General features: G+C 34.9%; 1 protein-coding gene across 1 annotated transcript in view; it reads right to left on the bottom strand.

The window, feature by feature from the left end:
- The window catches only part of LOC111051514, a 319,540-nt gene that overhangs the window by 131,933 nt on the left and 161,368 nt on the right, over nucleotides 1-26,239 (bottom strand). The window contains exon 8 of the mRNA XM_039432582.1: nucleotides 7,833-8,077. Within this exon, the coding sequence (XP_039288516.1) occupies nucleotides 7,833-8,077 (245 nt within the window). The remainder of the gene's footprint in view (nucleotides 1-7,832; nucleotides 8,078-26,239) is intronic.

Below are 26,239 nucleotides of genomic sequence, written 5' to 3'. Positions count from 1 at the left end.
GTATATTGTTATGTATTTGCAATTCTATTTGATGCTGTGGAAGGGGTGACAGCCGACGCAGTACATCGTGACTGACTCTCTTCACCATAGTTTACAGTAAAATAGTAGGGCCTACCGCTTTCTAAGTTGCATCTTATTTACACTATGGCGCTCGAAACAATCAATTTTGTCTATTGTTTTGACTTGTGCTGAAACTAAATTTACACTTTTTAGTTCTCTAAATTCTAAATATTGAAATGTTTGAGATCAAACCAATTTGATTACAGCAATTTATTCAGCTTTCATTGCCAGTTCAGGAAATCAATATTTTTCTATGTGAATTAATATTATAATGCCACTATAACAATACGGTCATCATATTGCTGTCTATGTTTTGAATGAAGTGTGATAATTAATACCCAAAATTTAACTTTTGGTCCGAGAGAGCTCATTTAATAGGACTAGAGTTGAGTCCGGCTGATCCAGTGGAAAAGGCTAGATTTCGGTTTGTTTAATAATACAGTTATTCTGTCACAGTTCGGGCAGTATAAAAATGATCATATTTTTAAGGGAGACGGGTTCTGAGCCTATTCATTGGTTCAGTTAATATTTGTTCTTTTAAAATACTAAAGTCGCGAATAAACCAGTGGATGCCAAGTGGGAAGCCATTTCAAAAAATTAGGTGAATACTGAATCATTGTTCTTTAATTTTCATAGCCACAAATATTGAATCATCATTAGCTGCAAGCAAGTGTTTTTCCCCATTAATTCATATCAAATATTGTTTTTATAATCAAATTAATATTTTTTTGTTCAAATGTATATATGTTAAAGAATCATTAATTAAAGTTCCAGTTATTCTGTTCTTTTTTTGTTATAATAAATTTTCCCCTCACAAAAGTTATAGTTCTTTTTCCCCCTTACAGTCTATAATTACAAAAATGAATGTACTGTACCTTCAATAAAACAAAATTTTATGATATTATACTATATTTAATATTACAAATAACAAAATTTCTAGTAATAAAGCAACTTTTTCAACGATCACAATGAACTAAAATGGTATAAAAACTATGAAATTGATAATCAGGTAAATTTTTCAAAAAACTTCACCCAACTAAATCTGTGAATTCCAAGTCAAAAGAAATAATGTTCAATACTTCAATAGATTCAATTTGAATGCTTCAACATATAAATAGATATTTATCTATTCTTTTGGTGCCCGAGTGAAAATCAATATCAATCAACATCAATCGACATAGAGAAAAGCTCCTGCCAACCTTGTAATTCCAGTATGATTCTGCTCATGCTTTACTCCCATTTATAAAGTTCTCATTAAGGCCCTTGTGTGCCATGCTACCAATTTATCCTAAATAGGTTGAATAGCATTTTTCACCTATTAACCTAAAGAAAGTTATCGGCTCCAAAATGGTAATTCTTGATAAATTATGAATGGATCTATTGCTAATGAAAAGAAAATCCAGTTTCAGAGCGAATCAACTTATAATCTTCATAAGAATTTTGGCAATATACAACACAAATCCACAAAACAATACCTTACAACACTTAAACATCTAGCATCATTACAAGCTAAAATACTTATCCACTTATATAGTTGAAAACAATGGCTATAGGCTAGTAGACACACAAATCAAATTATACAAAATTAGAACACCATAAAACTGTTCAAAACTCAAATTAATACATTATAAATTTCAATTAAACAGAAAAATATTCAGAGAGCACGAAATTAGAACACCATAGCCAGCCATCATTTTTTAGAGAGAAGCTAGCAAGTACCTACAGAGCAAAGCCACACCTCAAACCAGTGACGACGTTATTAACTCGTCATTGATATTAAATTCCAAAAAATTATAAATTACAAGTTTAGAATTTACATTTAACCTTTAACTCATTTCAATTAATAATATGACAAGACGTTTTTATTTAATGAAAACATTATTATTCAAGTTAACTTTCATTTATATTGAACATCTCATATATATGGCGACACAATTCATTAATACTTTCAAATTTTGAAGTTTTATTATTATAACAAAAGAATTTATACATAAGATTAAATTTCAGCATGTTCTAAATTGAACCATTTATTTTTCGAATAATTTCAGAATTTGAAGACTGTATAATAAGTACAAACCATTTCAAGATTACAATACAAAGACACTCAAGATGGATAATGGGTAAATAAGTTCCCTAAAAAATACAAATAAGAGAAAAAGAAAATTGGGTAAATAAATTTCCTAAATAATACAAGGAGGAGAAAGATTAATTAGAGCCTATCCTACATGTCAGTACTAAACTTTCATAAGGAAGTATATTTAATAAAATATACTGCAATTGGAAAAATTGCAAAATGGGTTAAAAGCCCAGAAGAAAACTATAACCTAATTACATATGGCTTATAGCACGATATGCAATGAAAGATGAGAAAATGGGACATAATTTGCTCTGAAAAACCTAGTTACCTAATATGATACCTGACAAAAATAGACATAATTAAAATATGTAATACATTATGAAAAAATATATTGCAAGCACACAATTATTTACACTACAATAGATAGATTTTAGAAAAGTTAAGTTTTATCAACAATTTAAAGATTAGGAAAATAAGCTATTATTTTATCTTCCAAAATTATTTCAGAAAAAATACAAATTCAAATGACTATGGACAAGATTGGTCAAGATATGCATCATAGAAGAAATTTACTGAACATTACACAAAGACAGGAAAGAATCGAAATTTGAAACAATTAAGGGCCAAGAAAAATAGGCTACAGGAGAGAAAAAAGACACAATTATGGACTCTTACCATACACTGCATAGCGATTATGCTATTCTGAATCGTGGCATAACACAGGATTCCTAATCATAACATAGTGCCGGGGAATACCCTTTCATCATGTGATTCAGTGTCATCATTTTGTAAGTAAGCAACTTGAAACAACCTTTGAATACTAACACATCAATGGTGACTTTGTGCTTTGTTTTCTTCAAGAACATGATTTTATTCATGGGTTCATTTGTTTCAACAAAGCCATTTTGCTTACAAAAATCAGTCATGTTCACTAGATAATGCTTTGCATACACTTTTTCAATTTTTAGTTGAAGTTGAATTCATCAACTTGATACAAAGCAAGATTCATTTTGTTTACATTGTTCCTAACATCTACAGAAACCTGTCTTATGTAAACATTCACTTTATTTACTGTTTTCCTAACTTTCAATTTGGCAATACTACTTTCTTTACTGTTGACTTTCAATAAAGACAACTCCCTACCTACTACATTACTCAATTCTACTATCTCACTAGGATTTACTTTTTCAATAACAGTAACTAGGCCTACATTATCTGAAACTTGAAATAATTGATCTTGTATCTCAACACTACTATCATCCTGCTTCAATTTGCTTTCATCTTCATGATTATCAATCAATGTTTCATGTGTATCTTTTAATAGAAGGTTTATACTAACCTGCTCTAGTCTAATGCTAGCAAATTCTTGCTTCATATCATCAAACCTAGTACTTTGATCTTGTTTCAAATTATCAATCTTAGCATTTTGCTCATCAAATCTAGCATTTTGTCTATCAAACATTTGTGTTAGGAACGCTATAAGATTTAGATCATTTTTAGCTCCTACCATACTTGTTTCATTTGATATTTCTACTACTTCCTCATGAATTGTTACATTTGAAACGTTTTCACTTACAGCTACACTATCGTGTTAGTCATTGTTTAAGGTTAGGTCTAAATCTTGAGATTCTTCATCTAAGTTTTGAATGTTTTCACTGAATAAAACTTCATTATTTTTATTGTTCTCCATCTTGCTACTGCATAAAAAATATTTACTCATTAGAACCTGAACTTTCTCGAACCGTTTTCCCACTCAGCAGCATCTCCCATTCACAATCTATCAAGATATCTATCCTACCAATAATTTTTTGTAACCAGGGATATATTTTGTAGTTTGAGTCCCACACCAGGGCATACCATTTGCCGTGCTACCAATTTCTCCTAAATAGGTTGGATAGCATTTCTCACCTATTAACCTAAAGAAAGTTATCGGCTCCAAAATGGTAAATTCTTGATAAATTATGAATGGATCTATTGCTAATGAATAGGAAATCCAGTTTTCAGAGCAAATCAACTTATAATCTTCATAAGAATTTTGGCAATATACAACACAAATCCACAAAACAATACCTTACAACACTTAAACATCTAGCATCATTACAAGCTAAAATACTTATCCATTTATATAGTTGAAAACAATGGCTATAGGCTAGTAAACACACAAATCAAATTATACAAAATTAGAACACCATAAAACTGTTCAAAACTCGAATTAAAACATTATAAATTTCAATTAAACAGAAAAATATTCAGAGAGCACGAAATTAGAACACCATAGCCAGCCATCATTTTTTAGAGAGAAGCTAACAAGTACAGTGCAAAGCCACACCTCAAACCAGTGATGACGTTATGAACACGTCATTGATATTAAATTCCAAAAAATTATAAATTACAAGTTTAGAATTTACATTTTACATTTGTTCTCAATAAAACTTTATTTTGAAACTGTTATTTTGAATTTATATATCCTCTATATTTATAATGATCTGTTTATTCTGTTTCGGTGATACCATGGAATGTGCAACACAATTATTTACGATAAATTCTCAGTTAAATGTTGTCCGCATATTGATTACTCTGATATTTACTATCAAGTTTTATAGATCTCGAAATGAAGATTCGATTTTAATCGAGAAAAAATGTAATATTACTTGTGTAATGAATGACAAGATGCGAGTGGAGTTGAAGAACCAATGTGTTAACAAATAATAGAAGATGATGAATCATCTTTCAATTCATCTTTCATGGTAGGCTACTTTGTACTTGGTTCATGATTATTTACGAATTTTCCATCTCCAATGAACCGCACATCTGGTTTTCAATATTGAATATTAAATATTTTCTTTCCTACTTGATCAACTTGTGATTACGAGGGTAGAATGTAAAACACTTTCATGATTTTCCTACTTTTTATGCATATGCTTACTCTTCCTTAATTTGTATGATTTCATATGGCTTTCATCTTTAGAATCTACTGAATTTTCATATTGGACTATTTAGATGTGTAGATTCATCTAGTAAGAACGGAAGATGAGCTACTTTACAGAGAGAATCATAGAAGGTTTCAACTCGTCAACAAACCCAATGTATAATTTTTTGATGCCTCAGCCGTCATATACCTCATATTCGTCTCAACTGAAGGTATATTATCAACCTGGATGAAGAATATTAACTGTGGAAAACAGCAAACACTGCACGCTATGATTTTTCAGGAAATTGCCACTGTTAACATTATTGTAATCTATGATTCATCTCAGTTTTTGACATTCATATCTCATGATAAATATTATAGCATAGAATTATGATCATACACATATATGCATTTATTATATTATGTAATAGAATGAATATTTTATCGGTTGCAAGCAATACCTTTGTCTGTCATAGAATGATTAAGCACATATATAACAACAAAATGATGAGTTAAATATGAACTCAGTCAATGCCAAACATGAAAGCCATTTCGAGTACATATTTTTATCTGTCGCACAAGTTGTTTGTTATCAAAAACAAAAGAGAAGCAACGTTAATTTTGACAACAAATGAAATAAACAATCTTCCTGTCAATGACAAAGATTGTTCAAAGAAAAAAACACTGTTCATTAAACTTTTTTAATTTAAAACTCTAGAATCCTGATCAATATGAGATAAATATATGATTCATATATATATATATATATATATAATATATATATATATATATATATATATATTATATATATATATATATATATATATATATATATATATGTGTGTGTGACCAGGTGACAGAAATTAACTACCTACTTTATTCTAAATCACGTTATGGATAGATAAGGAAATTGTGAGATCCCATATATAGTTAAATTCACATAGCATCATTTTGAATGCTCTGATAATAATGATTGTGATCGAAACTGCAATTCTGGCTTGATATTGCCTCTTCATGTTGAGTGAGAATAGAAATCTTCAGAATAATTTGTTCTCACTGTATGTGATAATATTTGTAACATTTTTCAATATTTAAACCGAATGAGCAACAAATTAATCTACTTCCAGCTTGGAAATTTTCAACTTATCAGGAGTAGGCCTACAGTGTTGTTATATATTATCACAGGTAGGCCTAACCTTTTATTTTCTTTGTTCACATGATCCAATGATATTTATTCCATTATCAAGAGTAATCATAACAACATAAAACATAAAGAGTAATCGAACAAGGAAAAACACAAAAAGCTATGAATGAAATTTTGAATCTTTATTTTTCACAAAATAAGGATAAGATGAAGGAGTCAGACACATAATATATCATCAAACTTCATAGAAAAATATCAATATCTTAAGCTGGGTTTACACCAAAGTTATCAACAAAATGTTAATAAATTAATCCTTATAGATTCTATCAGATTGAACAGAAGTTGACAAACACAAATCTTCATCATGTGTATGATAATTTATGTTCAATCTAATATAATCTATAAGGATTGAGTTAACATTTTGTTAATAACTTTGGTCTAATCGCAGCTTTAAACTAGAGTTATCAAAATTTGATACATCTGACTCGTATCGAGTAGGCACACTTCAAATTAATATAATAAATTTTGTGAGCAGACAACATAATCCTGATTTTTATCATCAGCGTGGTTAAATAAAAAAAAACTATAATACTTTTTTAGAGTATTGAAAAGTGAAAATCTAGATTCAGCGCATGTCAAAACAATAGACAAAATTAATTGTATCGAGCGAATAGTGTGAATAGTGTAATAGTGTAGATAGTGTAAATCATATGCAATGTAGAAAGCAGTAAGGTACAATTCTGTTTACTATGGTGAGGGGAGTCAGCCGCATCGGCTGTTTCCCCTTCCACAGCGTCCAATTGAATCACAAATAAATAACAATATACATCAATGGATTCGCAATGAAAGAGGCTACATTAATTATTCGTCTCATTGATCTTTAAAATCACTTGCTTCGAAGTTAATCACGATACAATAAAAAAAAATCTTCAAACCCCTAAATTTTTACATATATATATTTTTTCAAGAACACTGTTTGTTTCAAATGAATGAAATTACTATTGTAGTCTATAATGTAATGAATCGAATGACATATGATAGATTTTTTTTTCGATTGATGATTACAGAGATAATAGATTTCCTGTTCACTGTTTACTATGGCGAAGAGAGTCAGCGACGCTGTACCGCATCGGCTGTTTCCTCTTCCACGGCGACAAATCGAATCGCAAATATATAACAATATACATCAATGGATTTGCAATGAGAGTGGCTACATTAATCGTTTGGCTGATTCTCCTTTTAAATTACTTTCTTCAAAGCTAATTGAAGAAAACAAAAAAATCAAATCACAAACCCCCTAAATTTTTACATATATATTATTTTATCAAGAAAACTGTTCATTTTATCGGAAAAATGAATAGAACTAGTATTGTAGTCCATAATGTAAGGAATCGAATGACATATAATAGAACTCTTCCCGATCAATGGTTATTGGGATACTTGATTTCCCGTGATTACCTGCATTTTCCAACTTTGAGAGGGGCTAGGGGGAAAGCTCCAAGGGGATTTCTTGGGACTTTTGGGATATTGACCCTCTAGGAGGGTTCTATCGATGGTGAGAGATTCAGCTTCTATTTATTTTCGGGAACAAAAACTGTTTTTCACTACAATAAAATAGAAATAAATTCATTTATACATACCTTCAGCTATAAAATGATAAGTTTTCCCTTTCGACAGTGTATTTGGATTGACAACCAGCTGGTATTTATCGTGGCCCTTCTCTAACATTTGTGTAAAGTTAACAACTGGCCTTCCTGTTTGATTGAAACACTTCCAAGTAATATCCAAATCTCTGACTTGACCATGCTTCAAATCGATTACTTGCAAATAAATAGCCTCATTTGCTTGAGCTGGGTAATCTAGTTTACCACAATTCTTCAAACACCTGAATCATTTCAACAATACTAGGAAATTTTCTCAAGAACATGACACTAGGACGATACTAGAATGTCGTCAGAAGCCAACATCTATTTATATAAACAGTTCTCAACAATGTTCTTATAGTATATTTGTTCTAAAGTGCAATAATAAATAGATATTACCAATTCTGGCACAGGGTCAAAGATCAAGATCAAAGATCAAGATCAAAAGTTGAAGGTCAAGGTTAAAAAATAAAAAAAAATAGGAAAATTAACAAATTACTAATAAATATTAAAAATTAATAAAAATATTTGAAATTATTTGTGGAGGACCTATCACTCTAGATCAAGATGTTCATGAGGGTCTATCACTCTAGATTAAGATGGCTATGGAGACCTACCACTTTAGATCTATATGTCCATGGAAGACCTGTCACTCTAGATCAAGATGTCCATGGGAGATCTGTCACTCTAGATCAAGATGACCATGGGGAACCTGTCACTCTAGATCAAAATGGTTGTGGAGACCTATCACTCTGGATTAAGATGGTCGTGGAAGACCTATCGCGCTGGGGTCTCCACATTGGGGTCTCCACAACCATCTCAATCTAGAGTGATAGACACCCATGAACATCTTGATCTAGCTGGAGTGATAGGTCTCCACAATAATCTTAATATAGATTGATAGATCCCATGGAGTCCCCCATGGGAACCACAGACTCACTCAACACAGGTTGAGTTAGGTGAGATTGGATTAAGTTAGATTGGGTTTGGTTAGGTTAGGAGGGGGAATGTTAATTTTTATTCTATTTTTTCAAGATATATTTTCTAAGTCCTATTGAAAGTTATAATATTTTTAGATATTTTTGGATTTTTTATAATTTCAAGCTGAGCAGCTCCCTTATATAATACACCAGATGCTCCCCACCACATTCCATAAACTCTAGATTTATTTTCCAAGTCCTTAGAATAAGGAATAATATTTTTAATATTTCTTAATAATTTCTATTATTTATTTTTTCAATTTTTTCCCCCTTCTTTCAATTTTTTTGTTCCTTTTTTTATTTTTATTTTGACATTGACCTTTGATCTTGATCTTTGACCCTGTGCCAGAATTGGTAAATCTATCTACTTGCAATCAATAACAGTAAGCAACAATGAGTATAATTTCATATTTTAGGTATCTTAACAATCTAAGTTAAGTAACCTAAGAAACAATATAGTCCAGGCAATGAATGCTCAAAAATGGGTATAGAGGGAAATTTTTGGAAGACAATTTTTGACCCCACAGTTCTGTTGAGGGTAGTAAGGAAATAAACATATCAAAAAAGTCCTTACCCCTACACCCTGCGCTAAGGGGGTGGGGGTGGTTTAAAGTTACCATTTTTTGGTTTCTTGCATAAAACTCAAAAACTATGTATCCTAAGGACTTGACTGTCATATAACAGATTGAAGCTCACATAATTTCCTACAATATTCATTTCACAACTTTTCTTATAAATATCTCCTCTAGTTTTCGAGATATCTACTCTTGAAGATGAGACATTTTTGAAAAACATCTAGTGTGACACACTCACACTACTTTGCTTGCCATGATCAAATATTTCTCACTAGTATGCTTTGCATTGGAATTCCTTTGTCATAAGTAGGGGGGTTTGTACCGATTGAGTCTCCATTTAACTCCAAGGTCAAGGTCAAGGTCAAGGTCAAGGTTGAGAGATGTTATCTCAACCACCAGCCCACTCCGACTGAATTCTCTGTTGGAATGAGCCCTGTATTTATAGGCCAGGGAGGAGATATGTTAACAGCAAGAATTTCTATTAAACACTGAGGAAAATATTTTTATTAGGGGGTGTGGCCCAATTAAATTCTCCCCCACACCCCTAAGAGGTGTGGTCTAATTCAATACCCCCCCCCCCAGGGGGTGTGGCCTAATTCAATTGTTCCACTTTATATAATAATATAACTAAAACCAATTGATTTATTTATAATTTAATTATTTAACAATTATTTACATCAGTATTCTATCCAATTATTTAACAATAATTATGTTTATCATAATTATATTTGTGTAATATTGGATTTTCAAGTTACAGAAAAATTTCTCTAATCACTGGGATATGAACACAAGACTCCAGATTAGAGTTTGCAACGCTATCAACTACATCACTATATTTGCTTGGGGAAATGTTGATCAAAACGAACTTATAAATTTGCTTCACAAGAATAGATAATAAGTTACAACTTCACTGGAATTAGTAATTATTATTATGTTGTGATAGATTACCAAGAGCTACTTTGAGTAATGTAGATATTTTAAATGAATCTCCTAATAAGGCATTGTGAATTTGATATTGTTTTCATTATTTTTAAATCTTCATTCTTGGCCCAACTAATTGCTTGTTATTGCATTGCTTGTTATTAATAATTTACAGTTATTGAATAATATTTTCATTGTAAGTTCAATCCAATTATTTATAAAATGATTTAAAGTGATGGATTTAGTGATAGCAAACTTATGAGTTCGTTTTGATGAACATGTTCTCAAGCAAGTTTTTGTGGTCTGATGCAGCTTATCAATCTGAAGCCCCAGGTTCAAGCCCCACAGTATAAATAGTTTTTTGACTCTTTGAAACAACTTCTGAATTTCATTGAACAGTTGAACAAAACTACTCATCAAAATTCAAACTGAACTTGTTGATTTTCTTGGTAAGAAAGAACTAACAATTGATCTTTTATTACCTTAGATTTCAGTAGGGGAAAATGTTTTTTTTATAATTTTGTAAACTACTATGACTAATATTAAGATCAGTACCTTTTTTACAAGTTTTTTATTAATTTGAAAATGAATTTCAACCAAAAATTTGTATTCTTGATTGGATTACATATCTGAGAATTTTCCAGTTCCAGTTAATAACTTATTTTAGAAGGAATGTTGGACTTACCTAGGTGTTAAAAATTCTCTTGAACACTCTTATCGGGTGAATTCATACCAAAATTAGAATTTATTTGTTGAAGAGGGTGGAGTAAGTTTGAATCAGTTAAATACATCCATCGTTACATATTATTGAGATCAGCATTCTGTGGTATATAAATATTTTTGCTGAACTCAACGAATATAATTCTTCAGCCTCTTGTTTTCTATTCAAATGACATCCAAATTTATCAATACTCATGGTTGTCCTATTATCATAGGTTCCAAAAATTGAGGTGCCCTAATTTCAAGTTTTTAAGGTCCCCTGAGTCCAAAAACATGATTTCTGGGTGTTGGTCTGTGTATGTGTGTGAACTATTCATCATTAACCAATTGACTTAAGGTCCTTATACTATGAGGATCTGACAATAGAAATTCAATTCAAGATGGCGGATAATGACTAAAAAACCATGTTTTTCACGATTTTCTCTAATAATTTTCTCCAAATTTATACTCTGAATAGCCCTATCAACTGACATGAGTCTCATTTCTGGGAAATTTGCAGGAGCTCTTGAGAAAAAATGACTTTGTAACCTACTTCTCATGCATAACATTGATAGGTAGAGTGTAGTTTATTCAAAAGAACACATCATAGTCCTGTCACATGACACCCACTAGTCTTTATCAGCATCAAAATCCTGTTCCAACTAGTCTGTGTGACATTATTGCTCCCTCACCACAAAATGTCCCACTGTAGGAGTGAGTGAGAGCCAAATGTAGGCAGTCTAAGTAAACTTGAGTAAAAAGCTGAGTTAACACATACCTCTCTTGTAGACATTCAAGTTGATAAATGTGAAAGTGGGGCTCACATCCACTTGCACTGAGTTCATTTCCAAATAAATGATACTTGAATTTGAGAATTGAGTTTCAATCTCATCTTATTGGGAATTGGATAGGTACCTATCATACAAGGTTACAATAATTTTCTTTATTTTATAATTATTATTTAAACATCAAGGCAAATCAGATACAGAAAGTAACTCTTTCTTTATTCCTACTGGGTGTATATTTTGAAACATCTAGCTTTATTCTAATTTTATAATACAATTCTATGTTTGGGTTCTCTCTGAACACATACAATGCTTCCAGGTTTTCAAACCGACTTTTATTCCTATGTTTGATTGCAATTCTGTCCCTTCTTGTAGCTCTTCTAATCTCTTACTCATCTTTTATTTCCAACATTATACTGCTCCACTTCTTTTTGTGTCTTCCATACATCTGACAGAAATTCAAGTGATTCTACTCTAAGAGATGTGTTACCATCACAGCTTGTCATACCATTCAGTGTAACTAGTAGTTCTGTGAACAGTTGACCTCACGCAGTTTTCTCATCCATAAGTATCTGCTCTTAGTTGAATCATAATTTACTCTTTAAAACTGTTATTTGTTTTCTCCAAGATCGAAAACTCACTTATCCCATTATATTAAGCGAGCAATTTCTGTAAATTTATATAGATTTATATGCTTATCTGGTTATGTTGTTATATGGGTATATGTTTATGTTCAATGGATCTCGAAAACGGCTCTAATGATTTTTGGAACATAGTAGGTTTATGATATGAAGATTTGATTGCACTAGCTCTCAACCCAGGGACAACTCACTGAAGGACATTAAAAGGATAGAAATTATCCTGGAAGTTCCCAAGATAGCCTATGCCAAAAGATCAAACGTTAAAATACTTGCAAATTTTAAATACCAGACTGACACCCCTCTGCAAACCAAGTATTTCAAACGAGTATGGACGAGTGCTAGGACTTGGAGAATATTTTGTTTAGTAAATCTGATACATGGAGCTATAAAATATTGGTGATAATTCGAACACAATTGGCAATATCATGAAACCAAGATTATTAAGTAATCAAATTTCATCTGGGACTTCAGAAGTGGAGTTATCCTGAATGTCAATCAATAGCGCTATAAAGTAAGATCATCTCCACCTAGGGTATATTTGACTCTAATTTGGTGAAGACTTATAAATGGATAATAAGTTGAGTGGCTGAAATTCCTAGGAAAAACAGCTGGAAAGTCTGTCATCTGTTGATATCGTAATGAAAGAGTGTGAACGAGTGCATGTGTGGGATCATCCAGCTGATCTCACGAGAAGAAAAGTTCAGCAAGGAAAACTCATTTTCATTTATTTATCTTCTTTTAGAGAACATGTTTACTTCAGAAAGTCTAAAATAGTAACTGGATGATGTTAGTGTAGAATAGTACATTAACAAAATATTGTAGCAAACATATTTTATCATTCTAAATCGAATTCATAGTAGGTATATCTATTTGTGATTGAAGTGTGAATAAATTGTTATTTTGATGAGTGTTAGTAGCTTAACCTAATTTTGATATGGACTGTAGTATAATTTGAAAAGGGACAGTTTTGGGCATAAGCCTGTTGTGCCTCCTCATATAACTGTAAAAAATAATTTACGACTGAGAAAATGAATAAATAAATATAAACAATAAATTCAATCTTTCGTTACAAATTCTCTATGCTTTTGCACTCCAGAGCAAAGCTCGGTCCCCCGATATTGTTAATAAACTAAGTACACGTTTGAATTTGTATCTCATGAATGATTAATGAATAATCCATTTGTCAGCTGATTGATTATGAATAATTCTATAGTCTGATTGATCCTATCTTCAAAGTAGATTATATAATAGTGATATCAGAGTATGGAGGAATTCCGTTTATTTTCATATTATCCTTGGAATGCAAAATTTCAAAAAAACCTTGTTTATACATCGACGCGCAGTTGAAAAAGGAATATTTATTCTGCCAAATCTCCTCCTACGCATTGGCCGTAATCGCGTTACATACAGACAGACAAAAGCAAATTGAGTTCAAACATAAACCTCACTACGTTCGGTCAATTACACAAATGTTCTCTCCCCTTGGAAGACTTTTTCATCACTGTAAGGGATTACACTTTCATGAGGGTTTCTATAGCTTTGTATGCTTCAGTAAAAACATTTTTATGGTACCCCTTTACAAACCATCTTCCATCACCATATGGGAATTTTCCAGTCACATTATACACCCTACTAGGATCAGTGTGAATGGTCATCTATCACAGGTATCTTTCTTCCCAGAGCCAACGAAATTAGACCCAATAGTGACAGTGTTATTGACAAGCCATTTAGTGATAACAGCTGACTCATCTATATATAAAAGCGAAATGGCACTCACTCACTGACTGACTGACTGACTGACTCACTCACTCACTCGCAGAACTAAAAATCTACCGGACCAAAAACGTTCAAATTTGGTAGGTATGTTCAGTTGGCCCTTTAGAGGCGCACTAAGAAATCTTTTGGCAATATTTTAACTCTAAGGGTGGTTTTTAAGGGTTTAAAGTTCGTCTTTTAGCATGTATATTCTTCTTATTCTCTTAATTATAATTGAAAAATGTTCATACCATATGTTGATATAGAACTATAATCTAGAGAGAGTACCTCTTTGAAACAGTTGTTAACTGGTAACTAAATTAATAATTTTGTCAGGTTGGCATTGAGTTGAGTTGACTTTGTTGGGTTGGCACCAAGAAGATTGAATTGCATTTATCGCGGAAAAATTGATTGGGCACTGCTACTTCAATCAGTGCTATTCCTGGGAATATTATATTACTAGCCGTCAGGCTCGCTTCGCTCGCCATATCCGTTTAGCCAGATGTTTAGTCTTGTCCCCCGACTGGATCGTCCTAACATATGATAAAAATGCTCAAATGAAAAATGCAGGCGAGCGAAGTGAGCCTGCTGATCTCATTCTCGGACGATCCAGTCGGGGGTCCAGGGAGGGAGCCCCCTGGCTAGACGGATATGGCGAGCGAAGCGAGCCTGACGGCTAGTCCCTACTAATAGTATCACCTATTATAATTTTTTATAAAGATTGTCTGGGGTGAGGGAAGTCTTGCAGTTTTATTAGCCATGTGGGATTGTTATTATTCATAAAAGAGTTGTAAGTCGGTGAGGTTGGCGAGGATACATGCATAGTGATTTTGAATCAGGCAAAACTGCTTCTCAGTTCCACCTACAGATGCCAGCACTGATCAGAGCATTAGAAAACATTGAATCCTATACTGACACAGCCTTCATTAAAAGTATAGTATGGTGATTTATTACCTATATGAAGATCATGAATATACATTTGAAGAAATACAGGAATAATTGATAATTCTAAATATTTTTTACAACTACCTACCGACGTACCTACTACCTACCTACCTACCTACAAACCTTCCTACCTACCTACACACATACCTACCTACCTACCAACTACCTACACACCTACCTAGCTTAGCCACCTACCTTGCCAACGTCCCGATTGCTACATTGATGGAAGGAGCAGCTGATGAAGCTATCCCTATGATTCCTATCTTCTGTATTCAACAAGAATGGCTTTCAAATCATCGTTTCTGCTTCCAAGGAGAATATAACAACAAAACTGTTGGGATTGACTTGGATTAATAGTAATGAGAGGGTGGAAATTCATAAGTTTATAAGCCCTGGTGTAAACAAACAGTTGGGTAGACTGTCCAGATATAAGATTATGGGAAACTTTTACCTCTGATGCAGCCAAATGTATGGTATTACATGTTTAGCAACTGACCCTATTCTGGATAGCTTGAATTATTTCCAATTTATTCTGTGTCCTTGGCTAAAATGTGGACATATGATCTAAAAAATAGTTATTGTCTGGTATATATAATGATCTTCTACTGGGGTAATAACAATAACAAGAAATTGACTGCAGTGCAAGACCCACAAGATAGAAAGAAAATAATTTCCTATGCATTCAGTTTCAATTTACTACCTACCAATTTCGAGGATGCATCCATCAGTTTCTCACAAGAGTGGTGGGACCAAGCCAACCACAGTTTTCTCTACAATATCCAAAGTTGTAACCCTTTTGGTCATATATTTTGGACGATGCTTTGAAGAGAGATTAAAAGGCATTGGATATAACTATACTATTCAGGCATACTGTACATTAATAATAATTACTAATTTTAGTGGAGTTGTAACTTATTATCTATTCTTGTGAAGCAAATTTATGAGTTCGTTTTGATCAACATTTCCCCAAGCAAATATTATGGTGATGTAGTTGATAGTGTTGCAAACTCTAATCTGGAGTCTTGTGCTCATATCCCAGTGATTAGAGAAATTTTTCTGTAACTTGAAAATCCAATATTACACAAATATAATTATGATAAACATAATTATTGTTAGATAATTGAATAGGATACTGATGTAAATAATTGTTAAATAATTAAATTATAAATAAATCAATTGGTTTTAATTATATTATTATATAAAGTGGAAAAATTGAATTAGGCCACACCCCCTGGGGGGGAAATGAATTAGACCACACCTTTCAGGGGTGTGGGGGGAATTTAATTAGGCCACACCCCCTAATAAAAATATTTCCATCAGTGTTTAATAGAAATTCTTGCTGTTTACATCTCCTCCCTGGCCTATAAATACAGGGCTCATTCCAACAGAGAATTCAGTCCGGGCGAAGTGGTGGTTGATATAACATCTCTCAACCTTGACCTTGACCTTGACCTTGACCTTTACCTTGGTGTTAAATAGAGGCTCAATCGGTACAAACCCCCTACTGTCGTATTTGTAATTTTATCAAATAGAAGTTCTGTATTTACATTCTACTTGTTACTATTATTGCAATGTATTTTACTTTGTTATTATAGTTGATTTTTTGGGCTTCAGATTGATTATTAAAATTATTATAATTTTTTACTCAATTATCATGTACAGTACATTCTTCAAATTGAATTATTATTATTCATTCAATTTTTTTATTCTCCCTACGCCCTCTGCATTCTTGTGGGGTAAGTAGCAGCCTTTGCGCTTCATGCTTATCAGGTAGTCCAGGTGCAAATGTCATGAATAAAGCACTCTGTGGTCATTTTTGGGTAACAGCTGTGGAAGATGTATCAATTTATTTCTTTGTTAGGTCTAGCATAATAAGGATCGTGATGATGATGAGTCGAAGTCACAGGCAAACACTTCGGAAACAAGATGGCCACCACAATTTTTAGGGTTTTGCTATATCGCTTGTATTTCAATAACCGTTCAAGATATTCAAATGGTTTTTTAGACGAAAATAATTCTAAAATCTTCCTCTACAATTTTTGTTCTTTAAAAGTTTGCTGTAAAACGCATATTTTTTTAGTTATAACCTTCAAAAGCCCAAAAAAAATTTTTCTAATTTTTTTCAAATTTCATTCCATCATAACTTTTTTTGTGCAAGAGATACAAAGAAGTTTTGAATCTATGAAATTTAGAGCGTTTTTTCATGACTCCTTGAAGGTAAAGACTTGGGAATGTTATCATTCTCTTTGTAGCCTAATGATGTGTAGAAAGAAATTATTCATGATGGCAAGCTCGAAAATGTTTGTCATCATAAAAAGAACAAGTCTTTCCCATCAAGGAGTCATGAGTTACACGATCTTCTAATTGTTGGGATTGGCATCTGATGAAAAAACGAGTTTTCCACTGCAAACAGTAAGTTACTCTTTTTTTCCGTTGACACTCCAGCCATAGAATATGGACTTACAGCCTACCAGATGTCATTCTGAAGCTTTGGAAATATTCTAGAACACTGTACCAATAGCACTAGTGTATATTGTTATAGTTTGTTTAAAACTACTTCATACTTCACCTGGAGGGGCGAACTAACGTTGGTGGGAGCTGACAAACCAGTTCAGCCAATTGGAACGGGAATAGAACCACGCGGTAGTCATGGCAACAGGCATAGATGCCAGATTGTTTCACCCACACGCACAGTATCGCACACGTGCATTCTGAACCATAACTTCGCCAGAGAAGGTTTGCTCCAAAGACCTTAACCTAGCGCCTCAGTGCAGGATGGTTTCTTACAGCTTGGCGTTGTTGTCATTCGAGATGGGTGTCTGGCTTGGAAGTGTTTCGGCTGCATTGCAGGATGACTGTTAACGGTTGCCGGAAGATCAACAGCTGGATTTTTTTTGTTATTTTTGGTGATAGAGAAATTCTGATTGCAGATTCGTTCTCAGCGACCCCAAGTTTAGCCTAAAGGCTCAGAATGTCAACAATGTTTTTAAATAATTGAAAATCATCATGAAAAGTCATTAATATGACGTACACCACGTTTCTGGAAACTTTTTACTGGTGACTGGAGTTATTATTGACACACAAAAATAAAAATAGTCGTGAGAAAGAAAACTGCTGATGAACGCGAATAAGACCGTCACTCCATTGTTCTATTGTCTCGGCTGCTTGGCTGAGCCTGGCTGGAGGGATCAAATAACCGACTGGTTTGTTCTTTCGTCTGTCCGCTAGGCGTAACTACGCCGACCATTGCTGGGTGGGAGGTGTTACTGCGGCCGCTCGCATTCCCACCAACGCTGCTATTATTTGCTGTCTCAGCGCCTAGTCCGATTCAGCCAAGCAACCAGCCTGCACTGCGGAGCTAGGTTTAAAGATGCATAGACTCACATACAGTGCTAGTGTCGTACTTGGAATTGAAATCCTCCATTGAGGGGACAACCCATAAGATTATTACATACCAATGCCACCAATGCCTTTGTGATCTATTGTATTACAAATATATATAGATATAGTATCTCGTGCTAAAATACCCCAATGGCGGCCTTCAATTTCAAGTACAGTACATTCTTCAAATTGAATTATATTATTCATTCAATTTTTTCATTCTCCCTACGCCCTCTGCATTCTTGTGGGGTAAGTAGCAGCCTTTGCGCTTCATGCTTATCAGGTAGTCCAGGTGCAAATGTCATGAATAAAGCACTCTGTGGTCATTTTTGGGTAACAGCTGTGCAAGATGTATCAATTTATTTCTTTGTTAGGTCTAGCATAATAAGGATCGTGATGATGATGAGTCGAAGTCACAGGCAAACACTTCGGAACAAGATGGCCACCACAATTTTAGGGTTTTGCTATATCGCTTGTATTTCAATAACCGTTCAAGATATTCAAATGGTTTTTTAGACGAAAATAATTCTAAAATCTTCCTCTACAATTTTTGTTCTTTAAAAGTTTGCTGTAAAACGCATATTTTTTTAGTTATAACCTTCAAAAACCCAAAAAAAAAAATTCTAATTTTTTTCAAATTTCATTCCATTATAACTTTTTTGTGCAAGAGATACAAAGAAGTTTTGAATCTATGAAATTTAGAGCGTTTTTTCATTACTCCTTGAAGGTAAAGACTTGGGGATGTTTTCATTCTCTTTGTAGCCTAATGATGTGTAGAAAGAAATTATTCATGATGGCAAGCTCGAAAATGTTTGTCATCATAAAAAGAACAAGTCTTTCCCATCAAGGAGTCATGAGTTACAAGATCTTCTAATTGTTGGGATTGGCATCTGGTGAAAAAACGAGTTTTCCACTGCAAACAGTAAGTTACTCTTTTTTTCCGTTGACACTCCAGCCATAGAATATGGACTTACAGCCTACCAGATGTCATTCTGAAGCTTTGGAAATATTCTAGAACACTGTACCAATAGCACTAGTGTATATTGTTATAGTTTGTTTAAAACTACTTCATACTTCGCCTGGAGGGGCGAACTAACGTTGGTGGGAGCTGACAAACCAGTTCAGCCAATTGGAACGGGAATAGAACCACGCGGTAGTCATGGCAACAGGCATAGATGCCAGATTGTTTCACCCACATGCACAGTATCGCACACGTGCATTCTGAACCATAACTTCGCCAGAGAAGGTTTACTCCAAAGACCTTAACCTAGCGCCGCAGTGCAGGATGGTTTCTTACAGCTTGGCGTTGTTGTCATTCGAGATGGGTGTCTGGCTTGGAAGTGTTTCGGCTGCATTGCAGGATGACTGTTAACGGTTGCCGGAAGATCAACAGCTGGATTTTTTTTGTTATTTTTGGTGATAGAGAAATTCTGATTGCAGATTCGTTCTCAGCGACCCCAAGTTTAGCCTAAAGGCTCAGAATGTCAACAATGTTTTTAAATAATTGAAAATCATCATGAAAAGTCATTAATATGACGTACACCACGTTTCTGGAAACTTTTTACTGGTGACTGGAGTTATTATTGACACACAAAATAAAAATAGTCGTGAGAAAGAAAACTGCTGATGAACGCAAATAAGACCGTCACTCCATTGTTCTATTGTCTCGGCTGCTTGGCTGAGCCTGGCTGGAGGGATCAAATAACCGACTGGTTTGTTCTTTCGTCTGTCCGCTAGGCGTAACTACGCCGACCATTGCTGGGTGGGAGGTGTTACTGCGGCCGCTCGCATTCCCACCAACGCTGCTATTATTTGCTGTCTCAGCGCCTAGTCCGATTCAGCCAAGCAACCAGCCTGCACTGCGGAGCTAGGTTTAAAGATGCATAGACTCACATACAGTGCTAGTGTCGTACTTGGAATTGAAATCCTCCATTGAGGGGACAACCCATAAGATTATTACATACCAATGCCACCAATGCCTTTGTGATCTATTGTATTACAAATATATATAGATATAGTATCTCGTGCTAAAATACCCCAATGGCGGCCTTCAATTTCAAGTAAGAGCTATCATTGGGAAGGCATAGGCATTGTGGGTCTATATCTCTTTAAGGTCTTTGGTTTGCTCTGCGTTTGTCTTGCGTATGGTCAGTGTTCTGCGTAAAATAATCACTATTATTAGATTTATAGAGTTGTAAGTGTGTCTTTTGATTGTACAGTGTGCGTGAGTGTGTTTTTTTAAATAAAAGTTACAACTAAAATTTTTAAAGTGTACAATCATTTTATTGTGTATTCAATATATTTATCCGTGATGGAAAGTGGAGAAGCTAGGAGAAAGAGAGGTCACTCTAGTGTTCAGTCAGCTAAAACACCTCCTTATTCTAAAATCGGCCAAGGAACTGCTCTACGAAGTCAAACACGTGAACTTTGCATGTTGTGTACTTCTCCACAACAATTGTGTAATTTCTGCAAAACATTTTCTATAGGTTTTTAAAAATCTTTCTCAGAATAGCCAACAAGCTGCAGATTTTAAAATCAGAATGATATAGCTCACGAGCGAGTACTTCAGCCCAGGGTCTCACTAGTTTTTATAGTAAGTTTCATAGAAGCACGGAATAAAGAAGTGTTTATTGCTCATTACTTAGCATTACTTACTTAATTAGCATTAGCAAATGCATTTTTTTTTATTAAATTTCATCTCTTGACTCACAAACTATTACTTATTAATCTCTTCATTATTCCGTGGTTGAAGGGAAATACTCACATATTATGTGAGATGTCTTATTAAGACGTCTCACAGACGTATAGGCCTACTTCAGCTATGAATATTATTTATACTCATTAAGGTCAAAATAAGTAATGTCGACTATGTAGGCTCATATTGTGTCCCTTTGTGTTTTGTAAATCAGTTAATTCTTCATCACAGACACACTTTTTCTCTATGTATTTAACACGACATGCAGTCAAAATTTATCTTTTGACTGCATGTCGTGTTAAATACTTAGAGAAAAAGTGTTTTAATACATCACAGCTCGGAATGGATCAAGGAACCATCATCATTATTATAGAGTTTTCTTGTACCAAAAATTGATTTGATGGAAAGTACCTACTGACCGCCTCTTCTTTCCCCGTCTGTAGGCTTATAAGAGAGTACTCATTATTCTCACTCATGAATGACTGTGTAAATACGGCAACACCGCGGCAGCTGCATCCCACCTTTTCGCTACTCACCGTATCCCTCCAAGTACGAAGTAAATTAAAACACACTATAGGATATCCTATTCCACCCCCTAGGCTATGTAATAATTGCAAAGTATTGATACAACGCGGACTAGCTACAGTCGGATATGGGTCGGGGTCAGTAGCCGTACTGACAGGTGGAGTTACCGGACCTACACTTCTCCCCCTATCCTGATTCTCTACTCTCTGCTTCTTTCGCAAGATTTTTAGTTTCAGGGGAAGAGTATTTGCCCGCGCTGTTACTGGCCGATTCGGCCCTCGGCCTTTGGAATACAGGGTGGGTGTTAAAAGAGATTGAGATTGATATACAAGGAGACAGATCTGTCTATCAGATCCCTACAAACAATTTTATTTATAAAGGTAGTAAGCAATCTGGACCAACTGCTAGTTGACGGCGGGCAGACTGGATCTGCGAGCCCGGAAAGAGGTTTTTCTATGGGGTTAAAGGTAAGAGCTATAGGGTAGAGGTATTATTAATCTATGGAATTGTTAGTGGTATTTAAGATATAGTTAAACAGGGTACGGTATAGGGTGTAAGCTATAGAGAACAGGGTATCAATTTCCAATACGGGATATTTAAGGTTCAGAATATAGGGTTTTAGGTGTAGGATTTCTGAATCGCGAGCCTGTAGCTGCGAAAGGATTCTCAGCAATTCTGAAACTGCTGAATAGGATTTCCGCGCAAGTCTAGCAACTGTGCGCCGGTTATTAAGGGCTAATCTGTGACAGCCCTCAAGGGTGTCACAAAGTGAATTTTTGTGACGAATGGAGAGCCGTCGTCTAATGTAAAATTAGCGAATTTATTCTGTTTTAGAATTGGAATAGGATCGACTGCCGGATATATTTTGTTAGATTCGTAGTAGTGTATGCATTATCACCATCGCCGTCAACCCCTTTTAAATCATCAGCAGCGGATTCATCTAACCAGATATTTCCAGATCTTGTTTACCACTCTAAGCAGCTACCGAGTCGGCTTGGTATCGCTCTTCATGAAATTTCTGGAATAGAAATATTGTTTACCAGCCTGAATTAGTGTAGCAATTACTATCATTGTCATCATTTCCTGCACCCTTAACATCAGTAGCAGCTGAGTCAAACCCTGTCACATGACCAGTGGCGTGATCGTCTTTTCAGACTCTCATTGGTCAGGAAGCTCTTTTCCCCCGGCCTCCTAATTTTTCAGCGACCCGGTGCAGCTCCAAGAAGACCTGGGAGAAAGCAGTTGTTCGGTGAACGGGTTCGTGTACGGCTGCGTTTCGAGCGGCGCTCCTAATAGTGGTGTACTAGAGGGTTAATATTCTATTCTGTATTTTAGTGAATGGAATATTGTATGTCGAATTGCCGACTGTATTTGAAGATAGAACTTCCTGGGGGATTTTCTTTCTTGTTGGTTATTTTTCCTAAATTCGTATCACTGGGGGTGAACGAATTATCCTTGGTTTTGAAACCTGTAAGGGATCTCAAGTTTGTGCTACAAATAGTTGAGTGGGAAATTTAGCTAGGCTCTTATAGCGGGTTATTTTTGAGTACTTAATTTATAAGTCTCGACTCTGTCGCTTCACGACGTTTTCACTTATAATACGGGAAGTGGGAATCGGTTCGCTATTCTCCGTATCAGTATCCAAGTCGATTCAGGTAATTGTATGTCAGGACTGGTAGACCGTATATGTTTCCTTCTCTGTAGTAAGGTGGCCTTTAGTTTAAAGAGTAATTTTTCTCCATTGAATTTTTATTCTTGTAGGGAAATCCCTGTCCTTTTTAAGAATAGTTTTACTCAATTAATTTTTATTCTTGTGGGAAAATCCCTGTTCCTTTTGAGAATAGTTTTCTCGTTTAATTTTTATCCTTGTAGAGAGATTATTATCATTTATGGTAAATTTTCCTTGCTTAGTTTTCATATTATAGAGTGGCCCTGTATTTTAAATTCGCTTAGCAGTTTCTGACTTGCTGTAATTCCAAGTAGGAAAAGTCCAATCCTTTTCCTAGAGAACTCAGGTGCAGCTTGAGTTTGTCCTTGTCGAAGTTTCTAGACTGCGACGTCCATTCTCTTTCTTTCTCTTCACTTTCCCTATTCTAAAATCCTTCTAGCTCTCAGGTACAGCTTGAGGACTTCCTCGCCGAGGTTTCTAGACTGCGGCATCCTTTCTCTTTCTTTCTCTTAATTCTTCCTGTGTTAAAATCCTTCCTGATCTCAGTTTCAGATTCGAGATCGTCCTGGTCGCGGGTTTTCAGAACCGCGAATCCTTTCTAAAATTCTTAGAAACCTGTCTTCTTTAATAGCAAATATTATTTGCTGGTTTTCCCTGTGGAAAATTCACGAATTTTCCCGTGATCTCAGTTGCAAATTAGAGATCGATCTTGTGTTAGTCCTTAGACTGGCAATTACTTGGAAAAGTCTATTGAAATCTTTTCCTGAATTAGGAGTCTCTGACTCGATATTTTCCTTGTGGAAAATCCTGGAAGAATCCTTTCCTACCCTGACAACGACAGACTGTTGTCTTCCCAATATTATTCTACAGACTGTGTCTGTGAAAAATCTTTTCTATCCTCTCATAATAGTCGACATACTGACTATTAATTTAAAAGCGTTTCGGACGATTGAGAGTGATTCCCCTACCCTTAAGGGCAGTCACAGATTGGCCCTTAATAACCGGCGCGCAGTCATCAGATTAGCGCGGAAATCCTGTTTAGCAGTTTCAGAATTGCTGAAAATCCTTTCGCAGCTGCAGGCTCGCGATTCAGAAATCCTACACCTAAAACCTTATCCTCTAAGCTTTAATTACCACGTAATTGAAATTGATATACTGTATTTAGCTAGCAGGTCCAGCTTGCTGAGAGCTAGAGCGCAATTCTCAGATTGCGGATTATTGAGCAGATATTTATTTTCTGTAGAGAATAATAATCTTATTATTGATTCTCTGTTCCCTATACCCTATACCGTATACCTCATACCCTGCACCCTATTCTCTATAGCTTACACCCTATACCGTGCCCTATGTAACTACATCTTAAATACTACTAATAACTCCATAGTTCCGTCATACCTTTACCCCATAGCTCTCACCTTAAACCCCATAGAAAAACCACATCCCGGGCTTGCAGGTACAGCTTGCTCGCCGTCAATTCGCAGTTGGTCCAGATTGCGTACTACCTTTATAAATAGGATTATTGGTAGGGATCTGATAGTCAGATCCGTCTCCTTGTATAGGGTTATCTTAATCTCCCTTAACACCACCCTGTATTCCAAAGGCCGAGGGCCGAATCGGCCAGCAACGGCACGGGCAAACACTCTTCCCCTGAAAGTAAAAATCTCGCGAAAGAAGCAGAGGGTAAAGAATCAGGATAGAGGGAGAAGTGTAGGTCCGGTATCTCCACCTGTCAGTACGGCTACTGACCCCGACCCATATCCGACTGTAGCTAGTCCGCGTCGTAGCAATACTTTGCAATTATTAGGAAACCTAGAGGGTGGAATAGGTCATACTAATAAGGGAATAGGAATCACTCTCAATCGTCCGAAACGCTTTTAAATTAATAGTCAGTATGTCGACTATTAGGAGAGGATGAGAAAGATTTTCACATACACAATCTGTGAAACAATATCGGGAAGACAACAGTATGTCGTTGTCAGGATAGGAAAGGATTTTTCCAGGACTTTCCACAAGGGAAATGTCGAGTCAGAGACTCCTAATTCAGGAAAAGACTTCAATGGGCTTCTCCAAGCAATTGCTAGTCTAAGGACTACAACAAAATCGATCTCTAATTTGCAACTGAGATCACGGGAAAATTCGTGAATTTTCCACAGGGAAAACTAGCAAATAATATTTGCTATTATAGGAGACAGGTTTCTAGGAATTTCAGAAAGGATTCTCGGGTCTGAAAACCTGCGACTAGGACGATCTCGAATCTGGAACTGAGATCAAGAAGGATTTTAGAACAGGAAGAATTAAGGGAGAGAAAGAGAAAGCACATTGCAGTCTGAATGACTTCAACCAGGATGAACTCAAGCTGCACCTGAGTTCTCTAGGAAAAAGATTGGAATTTCCCTATAAGGAATTACAGCAAGTCTGTAACTGCTATGCAAAATAAATACAGGGGCCACTCCACAATATGAAAATTGAGCAAGGAAAATTTACTCAAAATGATAAGAATTTCTCTACAAGGATAAAAATTAATCGAGAAAAATATTCTAGAAGAGGACAGGGATTTCCCCACAAGAATAAAAATTGATTGAGAAAAACTATTCTTAAAAAGGATAAGGATCTCCCTACAAGAATAAAAGTTCAATTGAGAAAAATTACTCTTAAAAAGGACAGGGATTTCCCTACAAGAATAAAAATTCAATTGAGAAAAATACTCTTTTAACTGAAGGCCACCTTACTACAGAGAAGGAAAAACATACAGACTACCAGTCCTGACATACAATTACCTGAATCGACGTGGATACTGATACAGAGAATGACGAACCAATGCTCAATTCCCGTA

This window comes from Nilaparvata lugens, chromosome 7 (assembly GCF_014356525.2).
Source record: "Nilaparvata lugens isolate BPH chromosome 7, ASM1435652v1, whole genome shotgun sequence".
Taxonomy (NCBI): Eukaryota; Metazoa; Arthropoda; class Insecta; order Hemiptera; family Delphacidae; genus Nilaparvata; species Nilaparvata lugens.
The sequence above is the reverse complement of the archived record's forward strand: the minus strand, read 5'-3'. Positions and strand labels throughout refer to the sequence as shown.